The 26,419-nt window shown below is 36.5% G+C and overlaps 2 protein-coding genes across 7 annotated transcripts in view; one reads left to right on the top strand and one right to left on the bottom strand.

The window, feature by feature from the left end:
* Window positions 1–3,781, top strand: part of TPR (translocated promoter region, nuclear basket protein) — a 65,958-nt gene extending 62,177 nt beyond the window's left edge. For both annotated transcript variants that reach the window (XM_082614219.1, XM_082614220.1), the window contains exons 50-52: window positions 134–252; window positions 2,632–2,727; window positions 3,581–3,781. In XM_082614219.1, coding sequence (XP_082470345.1) covers window positions 134–252; window positions 2,632–2,727; window positions 3,581–3,636 — 271 coding nt within the window. In that variant the 3' untranslated portion in view covers window positions 3,637–3,781. The remainder of the gene's footprint in view (window positions 1–133; window positions 253–2,631; window positions 2,728–3,580) is intronic.
* Window positions 3,782–3,795: 14 nt separating this feature from the next.
* Window positions 3,796–24,424, bottom strand: PRG4 (proteoglycan 4). Of its 5 annotated transcripts, none has more exons than XM_082614221.1 (11): window positions 24,263–24,422; window positions 23,847–23,948; window positions 20,815–20,937; window positions 19,394–19,513; window positions 7,728–9,380; window positions 7,072–7,149; window positions 6,378–6,514; window positions 5,941–6,097; window positions 5,281–5,478; window positions 4,705–4,842; window positions 3,796–3,932 (listed from the first exon to the last, which is right to left on the bottom strand). In XM_082614221.1, the coding sequence occupies exons 2-11, from the start codon at window positions 23,920–23,922 to the stop codon at window positions 3,835–3,837; spliced, it is 2,778 nt and encodes a 925-aa protein (XP_082470347.1). In that variant the 5' UTR covers window positions 23,923–23,948; window positions 24,263–24,422; the 3' UTR covers window positions 3,796–3,834. The 5 variants fall into 5 exon arrangements, with proteins under 5 accessions (XP_082470347.1, XP_082470349.1, XP_082470350.1 ...); XM_082614223.1 differs by having other exon boundaries at window positions 4,705–4,830; window positions 24,263–24,421; XM_082614224.1 differs by lacking the exon at window positions 20,815–20,937 and having other exon boundaries at window positions 24,263–24,424.
* Between the last annotated feature and the right edge of the window lie 1,995 nt (window positions 24,425–26,419).

Raw genomic sequence — 26,419 nt, forward strand, 5'->3', positions numbered from 1 at the left:
CAGTTTTGAGTTGGAGGGGAGCTCTGGGTTATTTAAATGGCAGACTATTGAAAAATAAAGTTAGGGAAAAATTTAGGATATGTTCTAGGATCAGTTTTGTATTTTCTAATCAATTTTTGTTTTCCTTTCTTAGTATTAGTTCAGAAGCAGGCCTCGAAATTGATAGCCAGCAGGAAGAAGAGCCTGTTCAGGCATCTGATGAGTCAGATCTTCCTTCCACCAGCCAGGACCCTCCTTCCAGTTCTTCTGTAGGTAAGTTCCTGCTCTTGACTACAGTACAGCTTTTATACATCAAACTTGTTTGCAAAAGATCCTGCTCTGTTAGTTACAATTGATAATTCTTTTTTCCTTGACTTTTAAAATGCTTCATTTAAAAGAGAAATTTTATTTTATTAAAAGGAACTTGGCTTATATTAACGGGAATTGGTTACATTAGAGATGCTGTAGGGGCTGTGAGGGATGGAGTAGTACTCCAGGCCTCCTGCCTGTGTTTAAACCAGAGCAGCTCCTTTTTTATTTCTTCTGCATATTAGGTTCTACATGAGATTTGGTATGGAGGGTTGAGGGTTGGGAGGCCTGTTGCTTCAAAAAAACAAAAAAAAAATTGAAAGGTACTGATACAAATAGTTTTAAAGTTTGGTTTTTCACGTTTTTGAAGTTAACTTTAAAAAGGGCTATTTAATGTATCTTTCTTGCAATAAAACTTAATTCTGCAGGACTTTTAAAAAAATAATTAACATTCATTGAGCACTTACTATATATCAGACAGTATTCTAAGCCCTTTACCTATATTTACTCATTTAATTCTCACACCAACCCAACGTGGTAAGCATGCATACCCATTTCATAGTAATGGAAACTGAGTCACAAAAGGTTGAAAAATTCCTTCCAAGTCACATAGTGAGTAAATAATGGGCAAGCCAGGATGCAAACTCAAGAAGTTCGACTCCAGAGACTCCACTCTTAAACAGTATACTACACTAGCTTATCTAAAAGTTTTTAGGTAGGGGATTACTTTTATTATTGAAGAAATACATACTCAGTCATCCTCTGTTTTCATTTTAAATTGTTTATAGCAGTAATCCTCAAACTCTGTCATGGAACCTTCAGGTTTTATGGAAGACCTGCTCAGTTACTACTTTTTTCAATCATGGAACTTTCCTATCTCAAGATCTTTTCTCCCTTTCAGCTGCTTTTCTGTGACACATCAACCTGTAGCCAACATCCCCAGGTTCAGATCCTGTATCTGCCTTTTAACAGCTAGTAACTTTAAATCTCTGCTCATTTCATTGTGAAATATGGGCATTCATAACTCATCTTGTAGTCAAGATTAAAAATAATGTATGTAAATTATATAACTCAATGCTTTACACACAGTAAGAAGACCCCAAAAAACTGTAGCTGTCATAGTTACTAGTAAAACAGTAATGTTATTAATAATACAATACAATAACTGAAGTTCTGTGCCTCCAGTTATATCCTGATGTCCCATGAGAATTGTCTTTCCTCAATAGGAGAATTGGTACTAGCTATATCTTACTAGAGCTTGCATAATAAAATATGGTTCTTGTTCCCTTTTACAGTATAATCTGAAATTAGGGTGTTTTTAAATTTATTTGATAACATAAAACACTAAACCTCCCCATCTAAGCAATTATCCATTTGGTCAGCAAATACTTAAGTGCCCACCGAGTGCCAGGCAATTTCACAAAAATGTTACTAAGAAAATGGTATTTAAGGAAAGACCTGAAGGAGGTAAGGGAGCGAAGCTGTGCAGCTCTTCAGGGGCAGGTGTTCCAGGATGAGAGAAATAATAGATGCAAAGTTCATAAGGCAGCAGTGTGATGTGTTCAGGGTCAGCAAGGAGGCCTGTGTGACTGGAGCACAGTAAGGACAGAGAGAGACTAGCAGGAGGTAACAGGGTGGGGGAGGAAAGATCTAGGAGACCATTGGAATTTCTTCGGCTTTCATGGATGTAGCAGGTTTTTGGAGGGCTTCAAACAGAGTGGTAACATGTTTTGCTTTAAAGACTTAACAGTATCAGTTTTGCTGCTGTGTAGAGAAGAGACTGAAAGTGAGTAATGGACAGAAACAAAGAGAAAGTTTAGAGGATATTGCAGTAATTCAAGGTAAAGATGATGATGTTTTAGACAGGATGGTAGAGTCAAGGTTCTGAGAAGTAGTCAGATTTGGGATATATATTTAAATTAGAGCTTGCAAGAGTTTCTAATGATTGGATTGGGGGCATCTGGAAAAGAGGAGAGTCAGATATGACTCATGTTATATTGTAATGGACTGTTGTTTCCTGAGGGATGTGGTATTTTGTTTCCCATTGTATTCCCCAACCCCTAGCACGGTGTCTGATAAATGGATAGGCACCAAGTACATACTTATTATTAAATTAGTAGAGTGAATGAATGAAAAAAGTCAAAAAGAACTTTTTTTTTAACTTTTTACCTTTTCTGTTTGTTAAATGTCCCTTGTAAAAAAACAACATTTAAATATTGAAAGCAATGGGCACCTCTGCATTTTATCCATGCATTCATTTAGTAATTAGTTTTTGTCACTATAACTGTTTGTTTATTAACTTGTTTATTAACTTGCTTTCTTGTATATTAATGCTTTTCCTAGATACCAGCAGTAGTCAGCCAAAGCCTTTCAGACGAGTAAGACTTCAGACAACATTGAGACAAGGTGTCCGTGGTCGTCAATTTAACAGACAGAGAGGTAAATTTCTAACATATTGATCACGTGATAGGATGTGGGATAGTAATAAATGGAATGAGTTTTCTAATCCTTAAGCCTCCAATGTGTATCTAGTTTTGTTTTTTTGTTTTTTTTTTTTTGCGGTACATGGGGCTCTCACTGCTGTGGCCTCTCCTGCCGCGGAGCACAGGCTCCGGACGCGCAGGCCCAGCGACCACGGCCCACGGGCCCAGCCGCTCCGCGGCATGTGGGATCCTCCCGGACCAGGGCACGAACCCGTGTCCCCTGCATCGGCAGGCGGACTCTCAACCGCTGTGCCACCAGGGAAGCCCCTGTATCTAGTTTTTTTAAAACTAGTTCCAAGGGTTGATTAAATAAGTACACATTGAGCATGTGATGTTTACTAATCTGTAAACATCTTGCAGACAAGTTTGTATACCATAGGTATATCATGAATATGTGCTTATATTTTATTTTTATTCATTTCTTCCTTAAATTCATGGTATAATCTGGAAAAGCTAAACTGTTATAGTGCTATGTAGATGTAACTACTTGTTACATCTCTGCCTGTTGTTGTTACACTTTTTATACAGCAGAATAAAGCTTTGTGACTTGTTTAGCTAGTAAAAGAAATGTAAAATTTCAATATCTCTGTTTTCCAATGTAACTGTTAGAGATTGCATTCATGTAATAAAACATTAATCTGATTGTTGTAAGTTCCATTGAAGATGTGACATGTCTAACAGTTTTTTGTCTACATGCCTGCACACTTGATCTTGAAAATTTTTATAATGAACTAGGGTAAGTGAATGCTCTAGTTTTAAGCTAACTTTTTAAAAGATGCATTCAGTTTAATTCTTTTTCTCTCTTATAGGTATGAGCCATGCAATGGGAGGGAGAGGAGGAATAAATAGAGGAAATATTAATTAAATGTTCTATAAACTATAATAACTGTGAATAAGATAGTCAAATCTGTTTTAGTGTAATGATTGTCAAGTTGAAAAACATTTTTGTATTTAAATTGGTATGCTTATATCAACATTCTTTATTAATAAAATGTGTTTCAGTGTCAAAATTTATCATTCTTTTCTTCATTTTAGTTAGTCGATTCTTCCTTTGCCCATCAGTCTAAGGACAGTTGTACCAGACATTAGATAAGGTCTGTCCTGAACGAGTAGTAATGGCTCTTGCTGTTCTAGTTGGCACATCGATGTTATAGTATTGATCTAAACAGAAGAGAAGTCATTTTTTCAATTAAAAAGAAAACAAAACACTTGAACTTAAAAATAGTTTATTATTATACTCAAAGACAGTATTTATCATTTTAATATCAGAAATGTATTAATTAATTTGAACTTTCTGACAAAGAGAAAAACAATTGCCTTGACTGATCTTTCAAACATCTTTCAATAAAATTAGGTTTAACTCTGCTTTTTCAAAGTAAGAATTTGAGAAAACTGAGTTAGTTTAAAAAATAATTCATTTGGGTTTTATTCTTTAAAAAAATACATTCTGATGTCATTTATATAGGCAGAATAACTTATATTTTTATGGATTTTTCAAGGAAAAATAGCCCAGGTAATATAATTTTTTTAATAAAATTAGTTTCTCAGCACCTTCTTTCTGATCTTACAGACTGTGTAATGATGTAAATCAATACAACTTCGTGGCAAACAAAACCTCTGTTAAATGCCACAGATAATAGAAGTAAAATATTGTTTTCAGTAGCAGTTTTACTCAATTAATTGGATGTTTCTTCGTAATAGGCTTTAATCTCATGAATGATAGGGCAGAAATGAATTGCAATCCATTCAATTTAATTGAAAGTAAAGCAAAAATCTAAACTTTCTCTTCTTCAGAATAATTAGAATAAGTGATATAATTTAATTTCTCACCTTTAGTCACCATTGAACACTTGTTTTTGCTTTGAATTTATTCATGTTTCAGAGATTAGGTACCATCTTCAGAAAGCTATTAAGACTTTACTTAATAACTTACCTTTAGAAAAGGCATAGTAATCGTAGCCATCAGGTTTTCTGATGTTGGGCAGTGATACAGCTGAAATAACCACATTTGGAAGTCCTCTCCACAGTGTACTCACTTTAACTTCATTATGGAGGAAACCTGCAGATGACACTTTAAAGGTATCAGATTGAAAGGCAATGTACTGTATTGGAAAAAGCAGCTGTTCGAGTCAAACAGACCTGGGTTTTAATCCCAGTTTGATCACTCAGTAGCTCTGTTACCTTGGGTAAGTTAATTTCAATGCCTCAGCTTTTGCTATCTCTGATATGGTACAAATATCTACCTTTTAGGACTGTTTTAAGGGTTACAGATTTGGATTTAATGTTCTTGGTTAATGGTATTATAATTAACAAGCCTGAATAAATTGCCTTTCTTAGCCACAAAGAAAAAAGTATTGATCTTTGGTCATTCATTGAAGCATATTGATGTTTTGCATTAATAAGTATTAGGGTTATATGGTCAGTATTTATATATAATAAGCCATACTCTGTAAGAAACTATTACATCTACTTCATGTATAAGAATTTTTAACACAGTAAAAAATATTACCTTTGTCTTGATAAGTGACTCTGATGGGTGAATAGTGAATTCTGATGGTGTGTGTTTGAGAATGTTCTATAGCACGTTCAAATCGACGTCTCCTAACCTGTGTCGTTTCTCCATACACTGGATAATTTATAGCAAGCTTTCTTCTAGTACACTTTTGGGTGGGTTCCTGTTTATAAGTATACTGCTGAATGCTGCCACCTATGATGAATTAGAAAATCACATACAATATGAAAATTAATTTTAATTCCCAAAAGAGATAGAAAAGAGCTTTTACAAGGTAGAGGAAACAAGGATTTTCATAAAGTATGTCCAGACATTAATAATGGTTATTAGTCAAGGTATTATAAAAATAATTACTAAATCTCGAAGTGCTTGTGAATAAAGCCAACAAATTGCATAGTTATATATTTAACTTTGAAAATAAATGACATTCTTTATATCAATGTCCTGAAAACTCATGAAATTGTGATTTGCATGGTGAGAGAGCTAAATACTTCTTACTGCCCTTAATTTTTATTTTTTAATTGAAAATACTTGATTCTAGCCATTAAAGATATCTTTTGACAGTAAACCCTATGGTAAATGGAAATATTGAATAAAATTTTCCTGGCAGATCACTCCTTAAAAGTTTTTTAATTTTGTCAATTATGTAACACATACCTCTCTTGAAAAAATACACAGATTCAGGTCTGTTCTTGTATTTAGCTATTGAGAGAGCTGCCACTATTTTTCCATTTAGTCCCCCAAATCCTTTGGGAATTAGTTTGGGATACCCTTCATCTTTTATATCATTGGTGAAACGCCAGTACTGAGAATCCTGGTAATTAAAAAGAGGAAATGATGTGAACAGCTTTTTTAAAAGGTTAAAAACGCAAAAAAAGGTTAGGAACTCATTCTTAGATTTAAGTATAGGGAGAAAGTTTTAACTTAGTTAAGTATTTGAATAAGTTGACAATGTTACCAAATTGAATGTTAACTATTTATTAAATTTTAATGATAGTTTATTAAAATATGGAGACCCTTCCTAAGTGGAGGTTAAATTGTCATAATAAAGAATAACTATTTGCTGATTTCTCTCACAAAGATATTTTTCTTACCTTAAAGAAGAAAGTTTTTCCTTCACAGTTGCATCTAGTAAAAACAGTATCAATGGGGGAGGGAATGCCCCAAACTTCAGTAATTTTACGAGGTGGAGATGGTGGACTAAATGCATTTAGCATCCAGAAATAATGACCTAAAATTGAAAGTGATGATCAGTCTACAAGCTGAATGAAGACTAAAACCTATCCCAGAAGAAATCAAAATGAAATCTTTTAAAAAGTTTATCATAAAGAACCAGATTGAATGTGTTAACAAGCATTCTATGATGTTTAGTCAGAATTTTGAGTACTAATACAGAAGGTAGTATTTGAACATTTCTGAGAGTAGATATTTCTCAAATCTGAAATTTAGCATAACTTAAAATATTTTAGTTTCCCAGCTTCTCTAGAAAGAGCCTTCTGGCTTTGTGATTTACAGAAAATCACTTATCTCTCAATTTCTTTACCTGTTAGAATTAAGGAGTTATAATTAAATAACTTTATTTTGTTTGTTACTTTACTATGTCTAATTTTGTTAATCCAATATTTTGGTATTTACCCTCAGGTCCTTATAATACTGTGTGAGGTAAGTTCATCAATCAGGTTTCCCTCCAGGAAGCTCAGCCCAAACTTGTACTCTCCTATGGCTCTCGCTCTCATAAACACCAAGTAAAAAACAAAGGGCAGAAAAAGAAATGTGTGCAAAACTCACCTCGAAATGCAACTAATGTCCCATTGCGCAAAGTAGTCAGTCCATCTACTGGCTTACCGTTACATAAATTAGTCTCATCTAAAACAAATTAACACAAATTAAGCCAATATAAAAATGAGAAAAGTGTTCCGTTCTTTTCACATCCTCCCACTGGGTTCTGTTTCCTCTGTTCTCCCTTTCCTAAGCTCTTGAAGAGTATAATTTGAGGTACATGTATTTCAGAGGTGAAAAAGAAGTGATATATCTCATAGTTGTTTTCCTTAAAGGTGATATTATTCAAAAAGTGTTATATAAAAATAAATTATGAACTGGAATGGGTCAGGGTACCTGATCTTCATGTAAATTAGACAAGTATTGGATATTCGATCTCAACGTGAAATTCTTGTTTCTCAATTCTGATTGCCCTGTGGAATTGGTTTGGAAAAGAATATTGCAGATTTTTGCAATCCTAGGTTATTACTTGATTTTCCAAATAATGAAATAAACTTACTGTGATTACCCCTCTGCTTACCTGTAGAGAAGATGTAAAACTTCACAAGTTCAGGGTTCTAAATAATATATATCAATAGAATAATACTAAATTAGGGCATCCTGGTTCAGAAAGATTTAAGTTAACATTGCCAATTTTAAACATGAAAGTAACTGATTCATATTACCTGAAAACACGGGGTTGATGCCAATGCCTTGACTGGGTCCTCTCCCTATGAAATCAGTGCCTGGAATAACTATAGGAGTTAACACAGGGGGCCTAGGAATCATGTGAGGTTTTTCTCCTTCAGTAGCATCTGCATCTTCATTCTTTGGATTTACTTCGATTATTTCTGAGTTGGGAGTTTGGTTAGGGCTGGTGGTGGTTTGGAGCTTGGCTTCTGCTAAAGAGGTAGGGTTTGATTTAGGCATTGCTGATGTCATCTTTGGGGGAGTTGGTGTAGTCTTTGGTTTTCTCACTTGTGTTTTTGGCTTTTTGGTACAAGTGAGCTTTTTGGGTGCTTTGGTTGGTTTTGGGGGTTTAGGAGTTGTCACTTGAGAGTTAGTAGCTGTACCTTTTGGTATAGCTGTTGTTGGTTCAGGTTTGCTTTTAGTCTCTTCAGTTGTCTTTTTTGTTGCTGTCATTACTTTGGGTGCAAGAGTTGTTGCTTTAAGAGTAATTTTGGATGATGCCATGGTATCAGTTGTGTCTTTTTCTGTGGCCTTGTCTTTAGCTGTTGTAGTCATTTCAGGTTTGGTCACTTTAGGAGCCTTGGTTGTAGGTACAGCAGGCTCCTTGGGACTGTTTTCAAGAGTCTTTGGTGTGGGTTCTACAGGAAACTCAGTTGATTCAGCAGGGCCCTTAGGAGTAGTGGGAGGCTCCATGGTGATAGTTGAAGTAGAGGCCTCTGAGGTGGTTGGAGCAGGTGTATTAGGAGAACTTGGAGTAGGTTCCTTGGGGGTGGCAGAAGCTGGCTCCTTGGGGGTGGTGGGAGCAGGCGCCTTGGTGGTGGTGGGAGCTGGCTCCTTGGGGGTGGTGGGAGCTGGCTCTTTGGTGGTGATGGGTGTAGATTCCTTGGTGGTGGGAGCTTGCTCCTTGGTGGTGGTGGGAGCTGGCTCTTTGGTGGTGATGGATGTAGATTCCTTGGTAGTGGGAGCTGGCTTTTTGGTAGTGATAGGTGTAGATTCCTTGGTGGTGGGAGCTGGCTTTTTGGTGGTGATAGGTGTAGATTCCTTGGTGGTGGGAGCTGGCTCCTTGGTGGTGGTGGGTGTAGATTCCTTGGTGGTGGGAGCTGGCTCCTTGGTGGTGGTGGGTGTAGATTCCTTGGTGGTGGGAGCTGGCTCCTTGGTGGTGGTGGGTGTAGATTCCTTGGTGGTGGGACCTGGCTCTTTGGGAGAGGTGAGAGCGGGGGATTTGCTTATAGTTTCAGCTTTGAGTGTAGATGTAGCAGGAACTTCAGATGTGGGTGCAAAATCTTTAGTAGATGTTTTCTCTGCATTTTGTGTCTCTTTAGCTGAAGTAGTCTTCTCTTTTGCAGTAGTTGAAGTCTGTTTATTTGTTGTAGAAGTCTCTTTAGTTTCATCTGTTGTCTCCTTATTGGCTGTCAAAGGCGTCTCTTTAGTTGTGTCAGAACTAGGTGGAATACTGGGTTTAGAAAGTATCGGTTTTACTATTGTAACCTTGGGAGTTGTGGTAACTTTATTACGTTGAGTGGTGGGAATGTTAGGAGTTGGGGTGAGCTTGAAATCACCATTGTCCGGTCCACTTCCAGCTTCATCTATTACTGGTGGTTTTGGGGTAGGTTTCTTTTTAGGGGTTCTTTTCTTCTTGTTGTCTTTTACTAGTGAAAAAAATATACATCTTTTATTTTTGTATAGTTTTTTTTTCTTTAATAGTGACATAAAGATGCCATCCTTATCATTGACTAGCTGTGTTGTCTCTAGGCAAATTGCTCATTTCTAACATGTCTATTAAATTACTGTAAAATGATACACAACCTATCTTATTGGGCTATTTTAGGGAATGAATGGGATAAAGGGTGAAAAACACAAGTAAAACTCAATAGAATTAATATATGGAAGCAAGTGGCAACTTTGAAATGATCAATATGATCAGTAACACTAATTCTACTCTTTATGTCAATGTTCTTTGCCCGTCACTTTCTCAACTCTTCTTATTCCTTATTGCTCAGTGCCACTTCCTTCCTACTGGAAACCTAGTTCCAACATCTTTTAGACTAACTGCGCCAATTCCCTCAGAGGCCTCTCTAACTACATCCAAGGAATCTGTTCCAGTCACCCCCATGGTTCCTGCTTAGTCCTGCTTCTGTGTACATGGCTTTTAACTGCTTTCTTTCCTCTGCCTGTATAAACTCAGCAGTCTCGGGATACAGAGAGGAGATTAGGATGCCATGGCAGCAAAAGGACCCTGTTTAACAGGATTTCCCCTAGCAGCTACCCCATAGGTGACATACAGAGCCCAAGAGGCACATCACTGAGATGAGCTCCATTTAGCAAACACTTCTATTGTGTGCAAGACTCTCTGGATGACTCAAAGATTAAATATCTGGCTATTCAGCTGGAAAGAAGGCTTCAGGGAAATAACCACACAGGAAATGAGTTCTTCAAAACTCCAGTATCCAAAATCCAGTATTTCCTGGAGAATGAGAATGTATTTTAGAAATTCAGGAAATAATAAAAAAGCAGAACAAAGGGAATCTCTTTTCAGGAGATAATAGCCAATTCTGTAGTTTCTCTACTACAGAAAAATCAGCCAGATATGACAGATAATTTATTAGGAAAATAATGAGGATCTGTAAAATGTGGATAATAATATTGCCTTTCTCAGAAATGTATGGGAATTTAATGGATTAACATTTTAAAACACTTAAGGAAGTATATAAAAGTTAAATAAAATAAATCTGGGGAAGGAGAAATGAAAAGACAAGATAGAGGAAGGAGAAGAGATGATATCAGGTAGACAGGACTTGAAATAGAAAACTTAATAGTCATCTCTGGTGCCATCCTGTGGTTCTACAGTTGCTTCTATAGTATCTTCTTCCTTTGCTTTATAGAGTGGTTACCTAGCTGCTTGGCACTAATTTCCTATAGGAAATTTTCACTGGTATCTTCTAAAGTAATTTTTATGAAGTTACATACCCCCCCAAATATTGAAATGTCCTTAAATCATTCTACCCACACGCCTTACTTTTAGGTCATTATTGTTAACATGGCATTGATATAGTCACTGATCTTTATCAATGCTCAAACCCTTGGGTTTCTTCTTTAATTCTCTATTAGCAGCTGAATTTTTGGAAAACTTGATTTTCCGAAAAGCTGAGGAAGAGGAGGAGGAAGACTCCTGATTTTCAGAAACAGAATGTTCTATAAATCGAATAAAAAAGTTGATCACACCAACTGTGATGTAAAGCAAAAAAGAACTGCCAGTTCAAATACAACAAAAATGCTGTTTATTGATCTACAAATGTCTGTCCTGCTTGTTTTATCAGTACTATGAGCAACAGGTCTTGTAAATGTCAGTTAAAAGCAAGGCACCTGAGTTTGTCACAGATAACTAGCAGTATAACTATATAACTTTCTCTCAACTTCCCCAAATCTTACAGAATCAAATTGTTCTGCAAACAAAATCATGGCTTTTTTTTTTAAAAAAAGTAAGACTTGTTTCTTCTGATTATTTTAACCTAGTCCCATACTGAGTTTGGTAAATAAGGAAAATAAATAACTGAGCATTTATACTTTGGCTTAAACTCTGCCCTAAACCAAGCAGTGTGATGAGCCTTTAATGACTCAGAAGATCACCCTGTACTATAAGGAGTCTTATAAAAGTCCACCTACAGGTTATTTCATCTCAGAAACCTCATTTTTTTTACATCTGTCATCTTCCTACCCTCTGTTATTTCCTCTGATTCTATAACTTTCTTAGTCTTCTTGCTTGATGATTTGGGTGAATGTTTGTTTGTTGATTTGATGGTCTGAGTTGCTCCTGGAGGTGGAGGTGCAGACTTTGAAGGTGGTGGTGATGCAGGACTGTGCACTGAGACCAAGCAAGATGGGTCGGTTAACTTGTTCATATTCATCAGCAACTCTAACTGTGAAAGGCACTGATGCATCTGGCTTCAAGAGTAAATGCTGGTGAAAACCTGTATAGGCAGGGTCTTAGTCCAACACCAACTACTCCAAGCTATGTGAAGATGCATTGCTACAAAAAATTGGTTCTCAAATTGTAAATTATGATGGGAAGCAAAGGCTCAGGAGCCAGAAGACTTCCAGTTCTAGACCTATAAGGGTCTATCGTTGTGACCTTGGGCAAATGGGCAAACCCTCTTGAACCCCTCTTGCCTGCATACAGAGATCTTTCTTCTAGATGATATCTGAAGGTATTTGCCTGCCTAAAAAATACTTTATGAGCTCTATACTTTGTGCCAGCCTTCTGTGATATCAAAATAATCACTGCATGTGGTTGACAGATGTTTGTGCTCTCGAGAAGATAAATATAAAAATTACATTTTCCTGTTTTCATATTCATTTAAATCAAATGATACCAATTTACGTTTCTTTTTTTCTTTTTCTTAATTACAAAAGTTCTACATAAATATTAACTCGTGGAAGAATTTCACACCTTCACATTATGCTTTCCTCAAAATGTATTGCCCTTCTCCAAGATAAACAGCTTAGTGGTTTGATGTGTATCTTTTTAGCCTACATGGAACATGTTTTGACCATTAAGAACCAGAAGAAAAGAAGAAGGACTTCTGAAAGATAAGAAAGCAGAGAACGGGGTGGGGGGAAGCACTCTGGGGAGAGGACAGTGGTGATAAATCCTCCTGCTCTTACCAAACTTCTCCTCAGAACTCTGTTTTTGCAATCTGCATGAACTGACCACCATACCTTTCCCTCTTTCTCCTCCCACCCCACAAAAACACCAGGTACCTCAACTTGAGAAACAGTTTTATCACATTTTAACTAGTGATCTTGAGCAAACTATTTAACTTCTTGGATTGTTTTCTCACCCACATTCAGAGGTGCTTGACCGCTTCAATTCTTGAAATGTTACGACTTTGAGATATATAGATGCCTACAAGTGGTATCTATAGCAATCTTAAAACAAGTAAGTGTTCCCTGGTGGTGCAGTGGTAAAGAATCCGCCTGCCAATGCAGGGGACACGGGATGGAGCCCTGGTCTGGGAAGATCCCACATGCCGTGGAGCAACAAAGCCCATGCGCCACAACTACTGAGCCCACGTTCCACAACTACTGAAGCCCATGCACCTAGAACCTGTGCTCTGCAACAAGAGAAGCCACTGCAATGAGAAGCCTGCTCACTGAAACAAAGAGTAGCCCCTGCTCGCCACAACTGGAGAAAGCCTGTGTGCAGCAAAGAAGATGCAACGCAGCCAAAAATAATTAATTGTAAAAAAAAAGACTAAGTGGTGAGTCGCAAGAGAGTTTGATTGTTATTTTTTTAAAATGAAATACTAAGAACAACTACAATCCTGCTGCCTGTGGGGAAAAAACCACATTCACAAAAAGAGAGACAAGATGAAATGTCAGAGGGCTATGTACCAGGTGAAGGAACAAGATAAAACCCCAGAAAAACAACTAAATGAAGTGGACATAGGCAACCTTCCAGAAAAAGAATTCAGAATAATGATAGTGAAGTTATCCAGGACCTCAGAAAAAGAATGGAGGCAAAGATCGAGAAGATGCAAAAATGTTTAACAATGACCTAGAAGAATTAAAGAACAAACAAACAGATAAACAATACAATAACTGAAATGAAAACTACAGCAGAAGGAATCAATAGCAGAATAACTGACGCAGAAGAATGGATAAGTGACCTGGAAGACAGAAAGGTGGAATTCACTGCTGCGGAACAGAATAAAGAAAAAAGAATGAAAAGAAATGAAGGCAGCCTAAGAAACCTCTGGGACAACATTAAATGCAAGAGCATTCGCATTATAGGGGTCCCAGAAGGAGAAGAGAGAGAGAAAGGACCGGAGAAAATATGTGAAGAGATTACAGTCGAAAACTTCCCTAACATGGGAAAGGAAATAGCCACCCAAGTCCAGGAAGCACAGCGAGTCCCATAGAGGAGAAACACGCCGAAACACATCATAATCAAACTGGCAAAAATTAAAGACAAAGTACTGAAAGCAGCAAGGGAAAAACAACAAATAACATACAAGGTAACTCCCATAAGGTTAACAGCTGATTTCTCAGCAGAAACTCTACAACCCAGAAGGGAGTGGCATGATATACTTAAAGTGATGAAAGGGAAGAACCTACAACCAAGATTACCTGGCAAGGATCTCATTCAGATTCGATGGAGAACTCAAAAGCTTTACAGACAAGCAAAAGCTAAGAGAATTCAGCACCACCAAACCAGCTCTACAACAAATGCTAAAGGAACTTTTCTAAGTGGGAAACACAACAGAAGAAGAGACCTACAAAAACAAACCCAAAACAATTAAGAAAATGGTCATAAGAGCATACATATCGATTGTTACCTTAAACGTGAATGGATTAAATGCTCCAACCAAAAGACACAGGCTTGCTGAATGGATACAAAAACAAGACCCATATATATGCTGTCTACAAGAGACTCACTTCGGACCTAAGGACACATACAGACTGAGTGTGAGGGGATCGAAAAAGATATTCCATGCAAATGGAAATCAAAAGAAAGCTGGAGTAGCTATACTCATATCAGATAAAATAGACTTTAAAGTAAAGAATGTTACAAGAGACAAGGAAGGACACTACATAATGATCAAGGGATCAATCCAAGAAGAAGATATAACAATTATAAATATATATACACCCAACATAGGAGCACCTCAATACATAAGGCAACTGCTAACAGTTATAAAAGAGGAAATCGACAGTAACACAGTAATAGTGGGGGACCTCAGTTACACCAATGGACAGATCATCCAAAATGAAAATAAATAAGGAAACAGAAGCTTTAAATGACAAAAAAGACCAGATTTAGTTGATATTTATAGAACATTCCATCCGAAAACAGCAGATTACACTTTCTGCTCAAGTGCGCGCAGAACATTCTCCAGGATGGATCACATCTTGGGTCACAAATCAAGCCTCAGTAAATTTAAGAATATTGAAATCATATCAAGCATCTTTCCAGACCACAATGCTATGAGATTAGAAATCAATTACAGGGGGAAAAAACGTAAAAAACACAAAGACCTGGAGGCTAAACAATACATTACTAAATAACCAAGAGATCACTGAAGAAATCAAAGAGGAAATCAAAAAATACCTAGAGACAAATGACAATGAAAACAACAACGATCCAAAACCTATGAGATGCAGCAAAAGCAGTTCTAAGAGGGAAGTTTATAGCTATACAAGCCTACCTCAAGAAACAAGAAACATCTCAAATAAACAATCTAACCTTATACCTAAAGGAACTAGAGAAAGAAGAACAAACAAAACCCAAAGTTAGCAGAAGGAAAGAAATCATAAGATCAGAGCAGAAATAAATGAAATAGAAACAAAGAAAACAATAACAAAGATCAAAAAACTAAAAGCTGATTCTTGGAAAAGATAAACAAAATTGATAAACCATTAGTCAGACTCATCAAGAAAAAGAGGAAGAGGACTCAATAAAATTAGAAATGAAAAAGGAGAAGTTACAACAGACACCGCAGAAATACAAAGCATCCTAAGAGACTACTACAAGCAACTCTATGCCAATAAAATGGGCAACCTGGAAGAAATGGACAAATTCTTAGAAAGGTATAATTTTCCAAGACTGAACCAGGAAGAAATAGAAAATATGAACAGCCCAATCAAAAGTAATGAATTTGAAACTGTGATTAAAAATCTTCCAACAAACAAAAGTCCACGATCAGATGGCTTCACAGGGGAATTCTATCAAACATTTAGAGAAGAGCTAACACCCATCCTTCTCAAACTCTTCCAAAAAATTGAGGAGGAAGGAACACTCCCAAACTCATTCTATGAGGCCACCATCACCCTGATACCAAAACCAAAGATACTATAAAAGAAGAAAATTACAGACCAATATCACTCATGAATATAGATGCAAAAATCCTCAACAAAATACTAGCAAGGAGAATCCAACAACACATTAAAAGGATCATACACCATGATCAAGTGGGATTTATCCCACGGATGCAAGGATTCCTCAATATACGCAAATCAATCAATGCGATACACCATATTAACAAATTGAAGGATAAAAACCATATGATCATCTCAATAGATGCAGAAAACGCTTTTGAGAAAATTCAACACCAATTTATGATAAAAACTCTCCAGAAAGTAGGCATAGAGCGAACCTACCTCAACATAATAAAGGCCATGTACGACAAACCCACAGCAAACATCATTCTCAATGGTGATAAACTAAAAGCATTTCCTCTAAGATGAGGAACATGACAAGGATGTCCACTCTCACCACTATTATTCAACATAGGTTTGGAAGTCCTAGCCACGGCCATCAGAGAAGAAAAAGAAATAAAAGGAATACAAATTGGAAAAGAAGAAGTAAAACTGTCACTGTTTGCAGATGACATGCTACTATACATAGAGAACTCTAAAAATGCCACCAGAAAACTACTAGAGCTAATCAATGAATTTGGTAAAGTTGCAGAATACAAAATTAATGCACAGAAATCTCTTGCTTTCCTATACATTAATGATGAAAAATGTGGAAGAAAAATTAAGAAAACACTCCCATTTACCATTGCAACAAAAAGAATAAAATACCTAGGAATAAACCTACCTAGGGAGACAAAAGTCCCGTATGCAGAAAACTTAAGACACTGATGTAAGAAATTAAAGATGATACCAACAGATGGAACATACCATGTTCTTGGATTGGAAGAATCGATATTGTGAAAATGACTATAGTACCCAAAGCAATCTACAGATTCAATGCAATCCCTATCAAATTACTAATGTCATTTTTTACAGAACTAGAACAAAAAATCTTAAAATTTGTATGGAGACACAAAAGTCCCCAAATAGCCAAAGCAGTCTTGAGGGGAAAAAAATGGAGCTGGAGGAATCAGACTCCCTGACTTCAGACTATACTACAGAGCTACAGTAATCAAGACAATATGGTACTGGCACAAAAACAGAAACATAGATCAATGGAACAGGATAGAAAGCCCAGAGGTAAACCCATGCACCTATGGTCAACTAATCTATGACAAAGCAGGCAAGGATATACAATGGAGAAAAGACAGTCTCTTCAATAAGTGGTGCTGGGAAAACTGGACAGCTACATGTAAAAGAATGAAATTAGAACACTCCCTAACACCATACACAAAAATAAACTCAAAATGGATTCGAGACCTAAATGTAACACCGGACACTATAAAACTCTTAGAGGAAAACATAGGAAGAACACTCTTTGACATAAATCACAGCAAGATCTTTTTTGATCCACCTCCTAGAATAATGGAAATTAAAACAAAAATAAACTCATGGGACCTAATGAAAACTCAAAGCTTTTGCACAGCAAAAGAAACCATAAGACGAAAAAACAACCCTCAGAATGGGAGAAAATATTTGCAACGAATCAGTGGACCAAGGGTTAATCTCCAAAATATATAAACAGCTCCTGCAGCTCAATATTTTAAAAAACAAACAACCCAATCAAAAAATGGGCAGAAGACCTAAATAGCCATTTCTCCAAAGAAGACATACAGATGGCCAAGAAGCACATGAAAAGCTGCTCAACATCACGAATTATTAGAGAAATGCAAATCAAAACTACATTGAGGTATCACCTCACACTAGTTGGAATGGGCATCATCAGAAAATCTACAAACAACAGATGCTGGAGAGGGTTTGGAGAAAAGGGAACCCTCTTGCACTGTTGGTGGGAATGTAAATTGATACAGCCACTATGGAGAACAGTATGGAGGTTCCGTAAAAAACTAAAAATAGAATTACCATATGATCCAGCAATCCCACTACTGGGCATATACCCGGAGAAAACCATAATTCAAAAATACACATGCAACCCAATGTTCTTTGCAGCACCTTTTACAATAGCCAGGTCATGGAAGCAACCTAAATGCTCATTGACAGACGAATGGATAAAGAATTTGTGTTACATATATACAATGGAATATTTCTCAGCCATAAAAAGATAAAAATTGGGTCATTTGTAGAGACGTGGATGGATCTAGCGACTGCCATACAGAGTGAAGTAAGTCAGAAAGAGAAAAACAAATATCGTATATTAACGCATATATGTGGAACCTAGAAAAATGGTACAAATAAATTGGTTTTCAGGGCAGAAATTGAGACACAGACGTAGAGAACAAACGTATGGACATGAAGGGAGGGAAGCTGTGAGAGGGGAATGGTGGTGTGATGAATTGAGAGTTTGGGATTGACATATATACACTAATATGTATAAAATGGATGACTAATTAGAACCTGCTGTATAAAAAAATAAGTAAAATAAAATTTTAAAATTTAAAAGAAAATAAAAATGACGTACTGAAGATCTAGTTGATGCCTTCATTTTCAGTTGGACCCTATCTCTGTGAATTCTGTAAATGATGCACTACCTTCATCAATTTTTTATCCTTGAGTTTTACAAAAACCTCAAGTAATCTGACCCACCACTTGGTAGCATAAACTATTGTCTTTATTAACATGTTCTCTCAATGCTTTGTCATTCTCTAACCATCTTCCCTCCCCATCCATCCTCTGCCCAAAATAAATTCTTAGTTTTTTCTCTCACAGCCAAAACAATTATCAGAGTGATGAGTAAATATGGAACACTCATCTCATGTGTCCTTCTGAAAGCTGTAGGAACTCTGAACTCTGTGATTTTGATTACAGGGAAGGTGTCTCCATTATTTTTGGAATGCTTTCCAATGAAAACATTAAAGAGTTAAGAAATATTCCTTAACTATGCTGATTAATAGTTCTCCACCCACCCTATTTCTCCACTGTTTGAAAGAAGCAGAAGGTGCAGCCTTGTTTAAATAAAATAAGATCATGCAAGCAATGCTTATTTCCACTTTTACCCCCATAGATATTCTTGTTTTAACAGAGTAGGATTTAAGAACAAACATTTGGTAAAAGAAAGGAATTCATTATTTAAGTACACTGTTTAAAGTCCTTTTTTTTTTTTTTTTTTTTGGTAAATCTGGAGGGTTTTATTATGCCCTCAGAGTACTCCTTCAGGACCAAAACCAGAGAAGAGGATTCTAAAATGGAACTACCTCTTTTTATTGACTCCTTCACACACAGGCATTTAGATAGAGACTATTGAGGGGACTGTAGAGATCAGAAGGGAAATACAATGGACAGTTAGCTTCTTGGTTTGCCTATCAACTTAGTGCTTTAAACTGACTCAAATTTACTAGTTCAGAGAAGCTGGACATGTTGATTCTGCCCTCAAATATACACTCAAAAACATTGAGAGCAAAAGCACAGATAGCTCAAAGGACAGTTGACTTTGTGGGGTCATCACCATAGAATTAGACAAGAAATTATCAAATGAGCTGCTTACTGTTGATTTAACCTGAAATTGAACCACACCTGGAGGAGAAAAGCATGTATGCCCAGCCCCTATCCTCTCCGTTACTCAACCTGCAATCACTTGCACTCCTGGAGCCTGGCTGAGCCAGGGAGTGCTTTAGAAAAAGCATTCCTTCTTTAATTCATCTTGGTGAAACAAAATTAATATGAAATAGCGTATATGTTAGTAAAATCAAGACCTGAGTTGGACCGCATGTTAAGACATTATCAGTGAAGCTAAGATAGGTGCACAGATCTGGCTGTACTGAGAGGCACTGATTGGTACTGGGATGCTTACCTTTTTCACAAAAACTGTCAAAATCGGAACAACACTTGCCATACTTCTTACATTCTGAGTCACAGTCACACGGACTCCCTCTTTTAAAGGACTCGAAGCAGCGGCCTTTACAGGAAAACTCTACCCAGAGCAAAACAAAACATTATGGATTATTGGTTACACAATCAGTCATGCCCATGTATTGATAGTCATTTCCCACCTTATAGCTGACTAGAGTTCCAAAAGTGTATAGCTAAGTCTTTTATTTGGAATTTGGAAGATAGATGGTTTCCCAAGTGGAGACAGCCCTGGTCAAGAAAGAAATATGGTGACTAAGGAAAATTTTCTTGCCCTTCAAGGCTCCAAGAGACACCCCAATGCTGTCTGAGTCACTTCAAGTATGGACAGTGGAAAATTGGGAAATGTCTAAAGAGGTAAGTACACTTCATATGAATTCCCACCATTCTCTCCTTTTGATACTGCTACTTTTTAAGTAGATTTTTGTCAATTGAGCATGCATATTCTACAACAATATATTCTAAAGAGCTGGCTTAATATAAATAGTCACTGTTTAGGCTCAAAAATCATTTATAATACAGAAACCTTTGTTATGACAAACTGGGCATGGTGTAGAGTTGAAAGATTTCAGCCTAATCCCATGGTATGGACTATATAAGAAGCCTGCTCATTTCCATAAAAGCCTTGGTTAAAGCCACGATGATTTACTCAGGACTATTTGAAATAATTACCTTACACAACAAACAAATTGTACAACAATATATTTATCAACTTCACATGCAACTTCTGAAGCAAATATAACTTTGAGCCACTTTTAATTATAATTTTCATAAATTAAATATGAAATATTTGCACATTAACAAGAAAACAGTCCAAAGTATGTTTAAATGGAGTATCATAATTTAAAATTCATGCCCTTTGGGATGTAACTAAAATTCATCATTATACACTCACTATTAAACACTTTTAAAGTGCCTTTTTCAGGTAATTTAGAAACATATTAATACCAAAAAGTTAAACAGTAAGCAAGATTATTTTATGTCCATGAATTTTTTGATGAAGCTATTGAAGGGCTCCATCCCTAAGCAATTACCTCTCTGGTTAATAGCAAAGAATTACTCATTACTATTTACTTAATGATTCCTGAGTCATAGTATTGTCTCTATTTAAAACAAGACATGATACTTGGCACTAGTCAATAACCTTGTGCAAGTGACAGACTTCCAGGCTTCCCTTAACCTCCCCCAGTGATCACAAGCTTTGACACCACCCTCAGGCACAGCACACTGCAGCACTTACACGAGGGAAGGGAAAGGCACTTCAGCACAGAGAAGTGAAATAGTGTGACAACAGCACTGCAAGCGGTGCAAGGGGACTCTCACAGGACGTGCTTGACAGAGGAGACACCAGCTCTCAGGACTTACCTACAGCGCAGAATTCCTTGAAGTCACGGCAGCAATCCATGTAGTGTTGACAGTTATAATCACAGTTGCAGGTGGCATCTCTAGAATACCCTTCCCCACATCTCCCTGCACAGCTTGATAAATCTAAAATTATACAACACTAGTGTAAACAGGGCCAAGCCACTTTGTAAAAAGGAAGAAATCTAGGGAGGAGGACAAAGCTGCTTGGTGGAGCAGAACTTTATCAATTGGAAAGGTTGGGAATGATGGTTAGCAATGGGTCCAGGTGACCTTTGCCTGGTCTCCTAGGTGACCTTCATCATGCCATTTTATTCATTACTAGACTGAGAAGATAAATGCACTTTTGAAAATCAGGCTGAGTAATGACTTTGCACAAAAGAGGGTGGTATTCCTGGAGGAGGGCTGGCAGCTACAGCTCTACTGATGCTGCTACTAGGATGATGACTAGTTGCCATTTACTGAGCATCTCTGTGCTGGGCACTGAGTCATACCTTATCTCTAATGCTTATGAAACGTTGCCAGGAGAGTATTAGTAGCCTCTTTTTTAGAGATAAGAAAGCTGAAACAGAAATTTTAATAACTTGCTCAAGGGCACCCAGCTACTTAATAACTCAAGTATATATGTATTACAGATCAATTAACACCTATTAATCATTCATAGTGGACTTCCCTGGTAGCGCAGTGGTTAAGAATCCTCCTGCCAACACAGGGGACACGGGTTTGAGCCCTGATCTGGGAAGATCCCACATGCCGCGGAGCAACTAAGCCCGTGTGCCACAACTACTGAGCCTGCGCTCTAGAGCCCGCGAGCCACAACTACTGAAGCCTGCGCACCTAGAGCCCATGCTCTGCAACAAGAGAAGCCACTGCAATGAGAAGCCCGCACACCGCAACCAAGAGTAGCCCCCACTCGACACAACTAGAGAAAGCCTGGGCACAGCAACAAAGACCCAATGCGGCCAAAAATAAAATAAATAAAATTTAAAAAATCATTCATAATGACCTCTTTCACTCTTAGAAGTGTCCTGATTTGCATAGTAAATTATATGGTCATCCTAAGTAAACAGCCCACCTAGAATTTGAACCCTGATATATCTGATTCTGATACCCAAACTTGTCCTGATCACATTGCCTCTCATTTCTGATCATACGTTTACAGCAAGATAGTCATGCCAGCACAAACTTTCCTAGGCTCCTACTCCTTTCATGGGTGGGGATAACTGGGCTCTATAAGTGTTGGGGAAGTCAGATGCTTACGACCACCACTAAAGAGAGTACCAAATAGGTGACTCTTGAAAAGCATCTGGACTTGAATAAAGGTCATGAACAGAGTTATTTTGGGTAAAACAAAACAAAAATAAAAGCATAATTATCCTTAACTATATTTTTAAGTCACTTAGAAAACACCTTGAAAACCTCCCTGAGAGATAACCTCAGAAATGTAACAACTGAATCCATCTCTGGAATAGAAACTGGCAGGTGCAGTGTCCTAAATCCATAGAGGGACGCTGAAGCACACTGAAAAATTACTCAAAATAATGAGTCCAGGAAAGTTAAAGTTTTAATATGCAAATAAAACAGTAAACATTAGGACAACTTTCAGAACTTTTTACATACACATGTGCACAATACATACAAAAATGCATATCATATATAGTGTATGTATATAAATACATATATATAAAGAAAAAAGAATGGGAAGAGGCTGAGAAGGCAAGAAAAGCAGACGACAACATCAAAAGGTTATTCTTTTATAACTAGCAGATTTCTGAAATAGGAAGTCAATCATCTTTACAGGAAAATTTATTTCCATAGATTTAATGGCTGTCCTACTTTTATTGATGTTGATTTTAACAACTAATTTTAATTTCATTTATTTAAAGGAGAATAAAACTGTTCTAGTGAACAGCCAATTGCATCACAGAGGAGAAGTAGCTTAGGAAATGCACCCAGTGTTATGAACCTTGTAATATTATTCTGAGAGAGCAGAGGGTTTGGATACACCCTGGTATTCGTCATTCCTGATTAAATATTTATATTTGCTTTCATGTGTTTTTCCACCTTATCTAAGTGATTCTGAAACTATGTCCATGGCAGGCAGCTATCTCACATGCTCAGGCTTATTTAATTATTTTACTGGAAATGTAAACAATGCCATAACAATCATGCACCTTGATTTTTCTTCTCTCAGATTTTGCTTATCAAAGAAAAAGAAAAAACGAAAAGGACATTGTAAAGCAAGCATACTCCAATAAAAATTAATTTAAAAAAGAAACAGTAACTTGAACCAAAAAAAAAAAAAGGAAAAGGAAACAAATATCCAAAGCTTGGTGTTATCGTTAAGTAATTTACCTTGTGATGCTAGAGACTTCTGTTAAGGTAATTACACTGAATGTACCTTAACATTCTCTAAAAATGAATAACAAGAACTCTTCATCCAGGACTAACTCTGTTTTTGGAGGGCTGTGAATGGTTCAATATTATAATATAAAATGACATTCATACCTGTGTAAATTTATATCTGGATGAACAGTCCTTATAAGAAAGAAGGCGCATTTTCAAGATTAATAAAATGTCATTTGAAACATTGTAAATGTTCATTGTAATATATCTATATCGACATGATGCCATAATTTATTTGATGTAAAAGAATAAATTTCTTTGTAAACATGTAGGAAAAAATTATATGCTATATGCATATTGTTCATTTCAGTTAATCCGATGATATTGTATCATTTCAGCATAGTTTTATTGTGTAAGTGTCTATATTTTTTTAAACCTTTGGGAGAACTATAGGAATAATGAGTACAAAAATTATCCTATAGAAAAGCTCAAAACTTCTTGAAAAACTTCATAATACAAAATGCTTATAAATATGCTATATATTCTATACACAATTTTAAGTTTTTATTATGTATTAAACTCAAGCAAATATACGTTTTTAGAAATCTATTTCTTTTGTTGTCATAAAAGTCAGAACTGAATGATTAGCAATAGCTGTTAAATAAAAGTATTTTTGATGGTTAAGTTACCTTGAGAAGAAACTTGCTGAATCAAGAAAACAGAAAGCAGCAACAACAAGTAAATGGGAAGTATTTTCCCCTCCATGGTTGTTTTCCGGTACTGAGCCCTCGCTGAAAAGAAAAAAGTATCAGAAAACTGCTCTTGAATCTCACCACTAACTTATGTCTGTGTTACATACAGTGTTTCAGTAATTTTTAAAATGCAATTTAATGATAAAAACCATCTGATTCTTGAAGCAAGACTTTTAAAAGTAACCAGCCTTAATTCATGGTAAATATTTGACCATTAGATTTAATCTTATACAGAAAAAAATAATCAAATTACCATCTCAGTCATGTTACTGATAATTTTAATACTTTAGAATCTCCCCAAATAGAAAACAGAGTTATCTTAAAACTCTATTCAAATTACAGCATGAACTTACAGTACAGGTTTTAAATCCTATCTTGGGGAAAATAAATAAATAAATAACCAGCTTCAGTAAAATTTAAATAACAAACAAGAATTATCTTTCCAACTTTCCCTTAACTCTCAAAATAAATTTATAAGCTTCCAGCAGGTGTATTGCATAAATGTGATCCTTTTCAAAACTTCCCAACCACTATCCTTATAAATCTTTTCAAACACCTTTAATAAGGTATATCCCTATTGAACTGAAAACACATTTAATTCCATGAAGCAAGTTAACTTTGACACTTACCCGTAAAAGGAGAGGTGAATTTCTCCAATGTCCTGGAAGTCTTATATATCAGGGCAAATACATTGGGATGAACCAATTAGTCCAAAGGTTAGACAAAATCAACAGTGACAACCTATGAAATCAAACTTTCCTCATTTATTGGAAGAGGTCCCAGACGACTAGACTTAGGCAACATCTGGAAAACACTTCCATTAAGAAAAATGACTACTACAAATAAATTTAGATTTATTGGCCCAAACACACTTCTAATTTCTAAGTGAAGTGAACAAATTGTTCTGAGATGGTAAATTGCTCTGGCAGGCTTTGACTAGTGCAGCAACTTTAAAATAGTCAAATGCTGGTGTCATTTGTTTCTTTCTTTTTTTTTCCCCCAGTTAATCCAGCAAAGAGTGATTTTGAAACTTATCTAGTGTCAGTTTGTGGCATAAATTTTCTGAACTTATACTATTAATTCTAATGTACGTTTCTTGAGTATTTTCATTTTCACTGAGCGCAGAAAATATGCTTTCGATTCTACCTATTGGTAGATGATGTACACTGTGGATTTTATAACTTCCTTTACTATGTAAAAACCTGCTTAAAAATTGCATTGATATCTCCCTTAGTCCCTTTATTTAAGCCCAGCATTGTTTGGAAAAGGTCTTTTTACTTACTAATTAACTTCCTTGCCACAGAGAAAATGTGAACTGTCAACCTTGCCGAGCTGGGTCAACTAGCTCAAGGTTTTACCCAGTTTGATATGCAGCGTTCCTGTTCAAGTCCTATCTACCTCCATAAGACCCAGTTTATGTCCTAGCACCCCCCAAAACTTGTCAGATCAATCCAAAGCACATCCAGAATCATTGAATTAACTGTTCATCTGTTTCCTCTCCACACCCACACCCCTCCTCCAACAGTCTGTGAATTTCCCAAGGACAACAAACACCTGTGTTTAATTCTTTTGCCAGCATCTAGTCCAGTGCTTCACCAAGGATGTGTTTAATACAAGCTTGTTGAACCAAACTGGTTTAACCTGGATTCTGCTGTTTACTATGTGTTTGGTAGGTGCTGCACTTAATTATCACCAAAACAAATGCCTTTAAGTTAAATGTAATCATCCATATTTTACAGATAAGATGAAGAGCCACAAATCAAGAATCTGTGACCCATCTAAGGATACATAAAGGAGGTTTCATCATGTTTCCACTATATTCAGCTCCCTTTCAATCAAAGCCATCACTTCAGTACTTAAACACGGTACTAAATTTTACTCCTTCATGATTCATGTGGGTTTATGAGATTGTAACCTTTGTAAAGACAGGGATTATAATATAAATATCTCCTTTGTTCCCAAAATTCTTATTCCAGGCTAAGTATATAATGTATAAGGACAATTTAGAGACTATCTGCTCACCTCTAAATAATCTCCTTTCTCTGGGATACCTCCCTAACTTTAGGGATATTTCCCTTTTAGCTGCTTTCGTATATGTGGTCTTGCCACATCAGCCTCAGCTGGCAGGGTTGGCAGTAGAAACCTGAAATAAACTGGGCTAATATGTTTCCCTGTCCTGGAAATTTGGAATTGCAATCCAGAGATTACCAGTTTGTCTATGGTCGAAAGAAGTAGAGAAAGTCCTTCAGAATAAAGACATGCAAATAAATGGAGCAGTCACGCAGAGAGAGGCAGAGTGTTCTGAGAGCTTTCTAGGTCTTGGTTACTCCTTGCTCCTGAGACCCAGATGACTTCTTGCTCTGTATCTTTATGGCAGACTCTCCATTTGGGGATGAGGCCAGCTAAAGAGTATGAGTTATCTTACTTAAAATCACTAATCAGTACTTAGTAGATGTACAGAAGATCCTGTTGGATGGAATTGAATTCTCTTAATTCTTAGCTTTCCTGAG

The sequence above is a fragment of the Mesoplodon mirus genome (genome assembly GCF_964341445.2).
Source record: "Mesoplodon mirus genome assembly, chromosome: 3".
In the NCBI taxonomy this organism is placed as follows: domain Eukaryota; kingdom Metazoa; phylum Chordata; class Mammalia; order Artiodactyla; family Ziphiidae; genus Mesoplodon; species Mesoplodon mirus.

Excerpts from the sequence above, each read along its gene's own strand:
- PRG4 (XM_082614221.1), bottom strand. The coding sequence starts at position 23,922 with ATGGAGGGGAAAATACTTCCCATTTACTTGTTGTTGCTGCTTTCTGTT. Across the intron at positions 20,938-23,846 it reads TCAGCAAGTTTCTTCTCAAG|ATTTATCAAGCTGTGCAGGG; the intron begins GTAACTTAACCA and ends GTATAATTTTAG. Across the intron at positions 4,843-5,280 it reads AGTCACTTATCAAGACAAAG|TGTCATCTGCAGGTTTCCTC; the intron begins GTAATATTTTTT and ends ATACCTTTAAAG.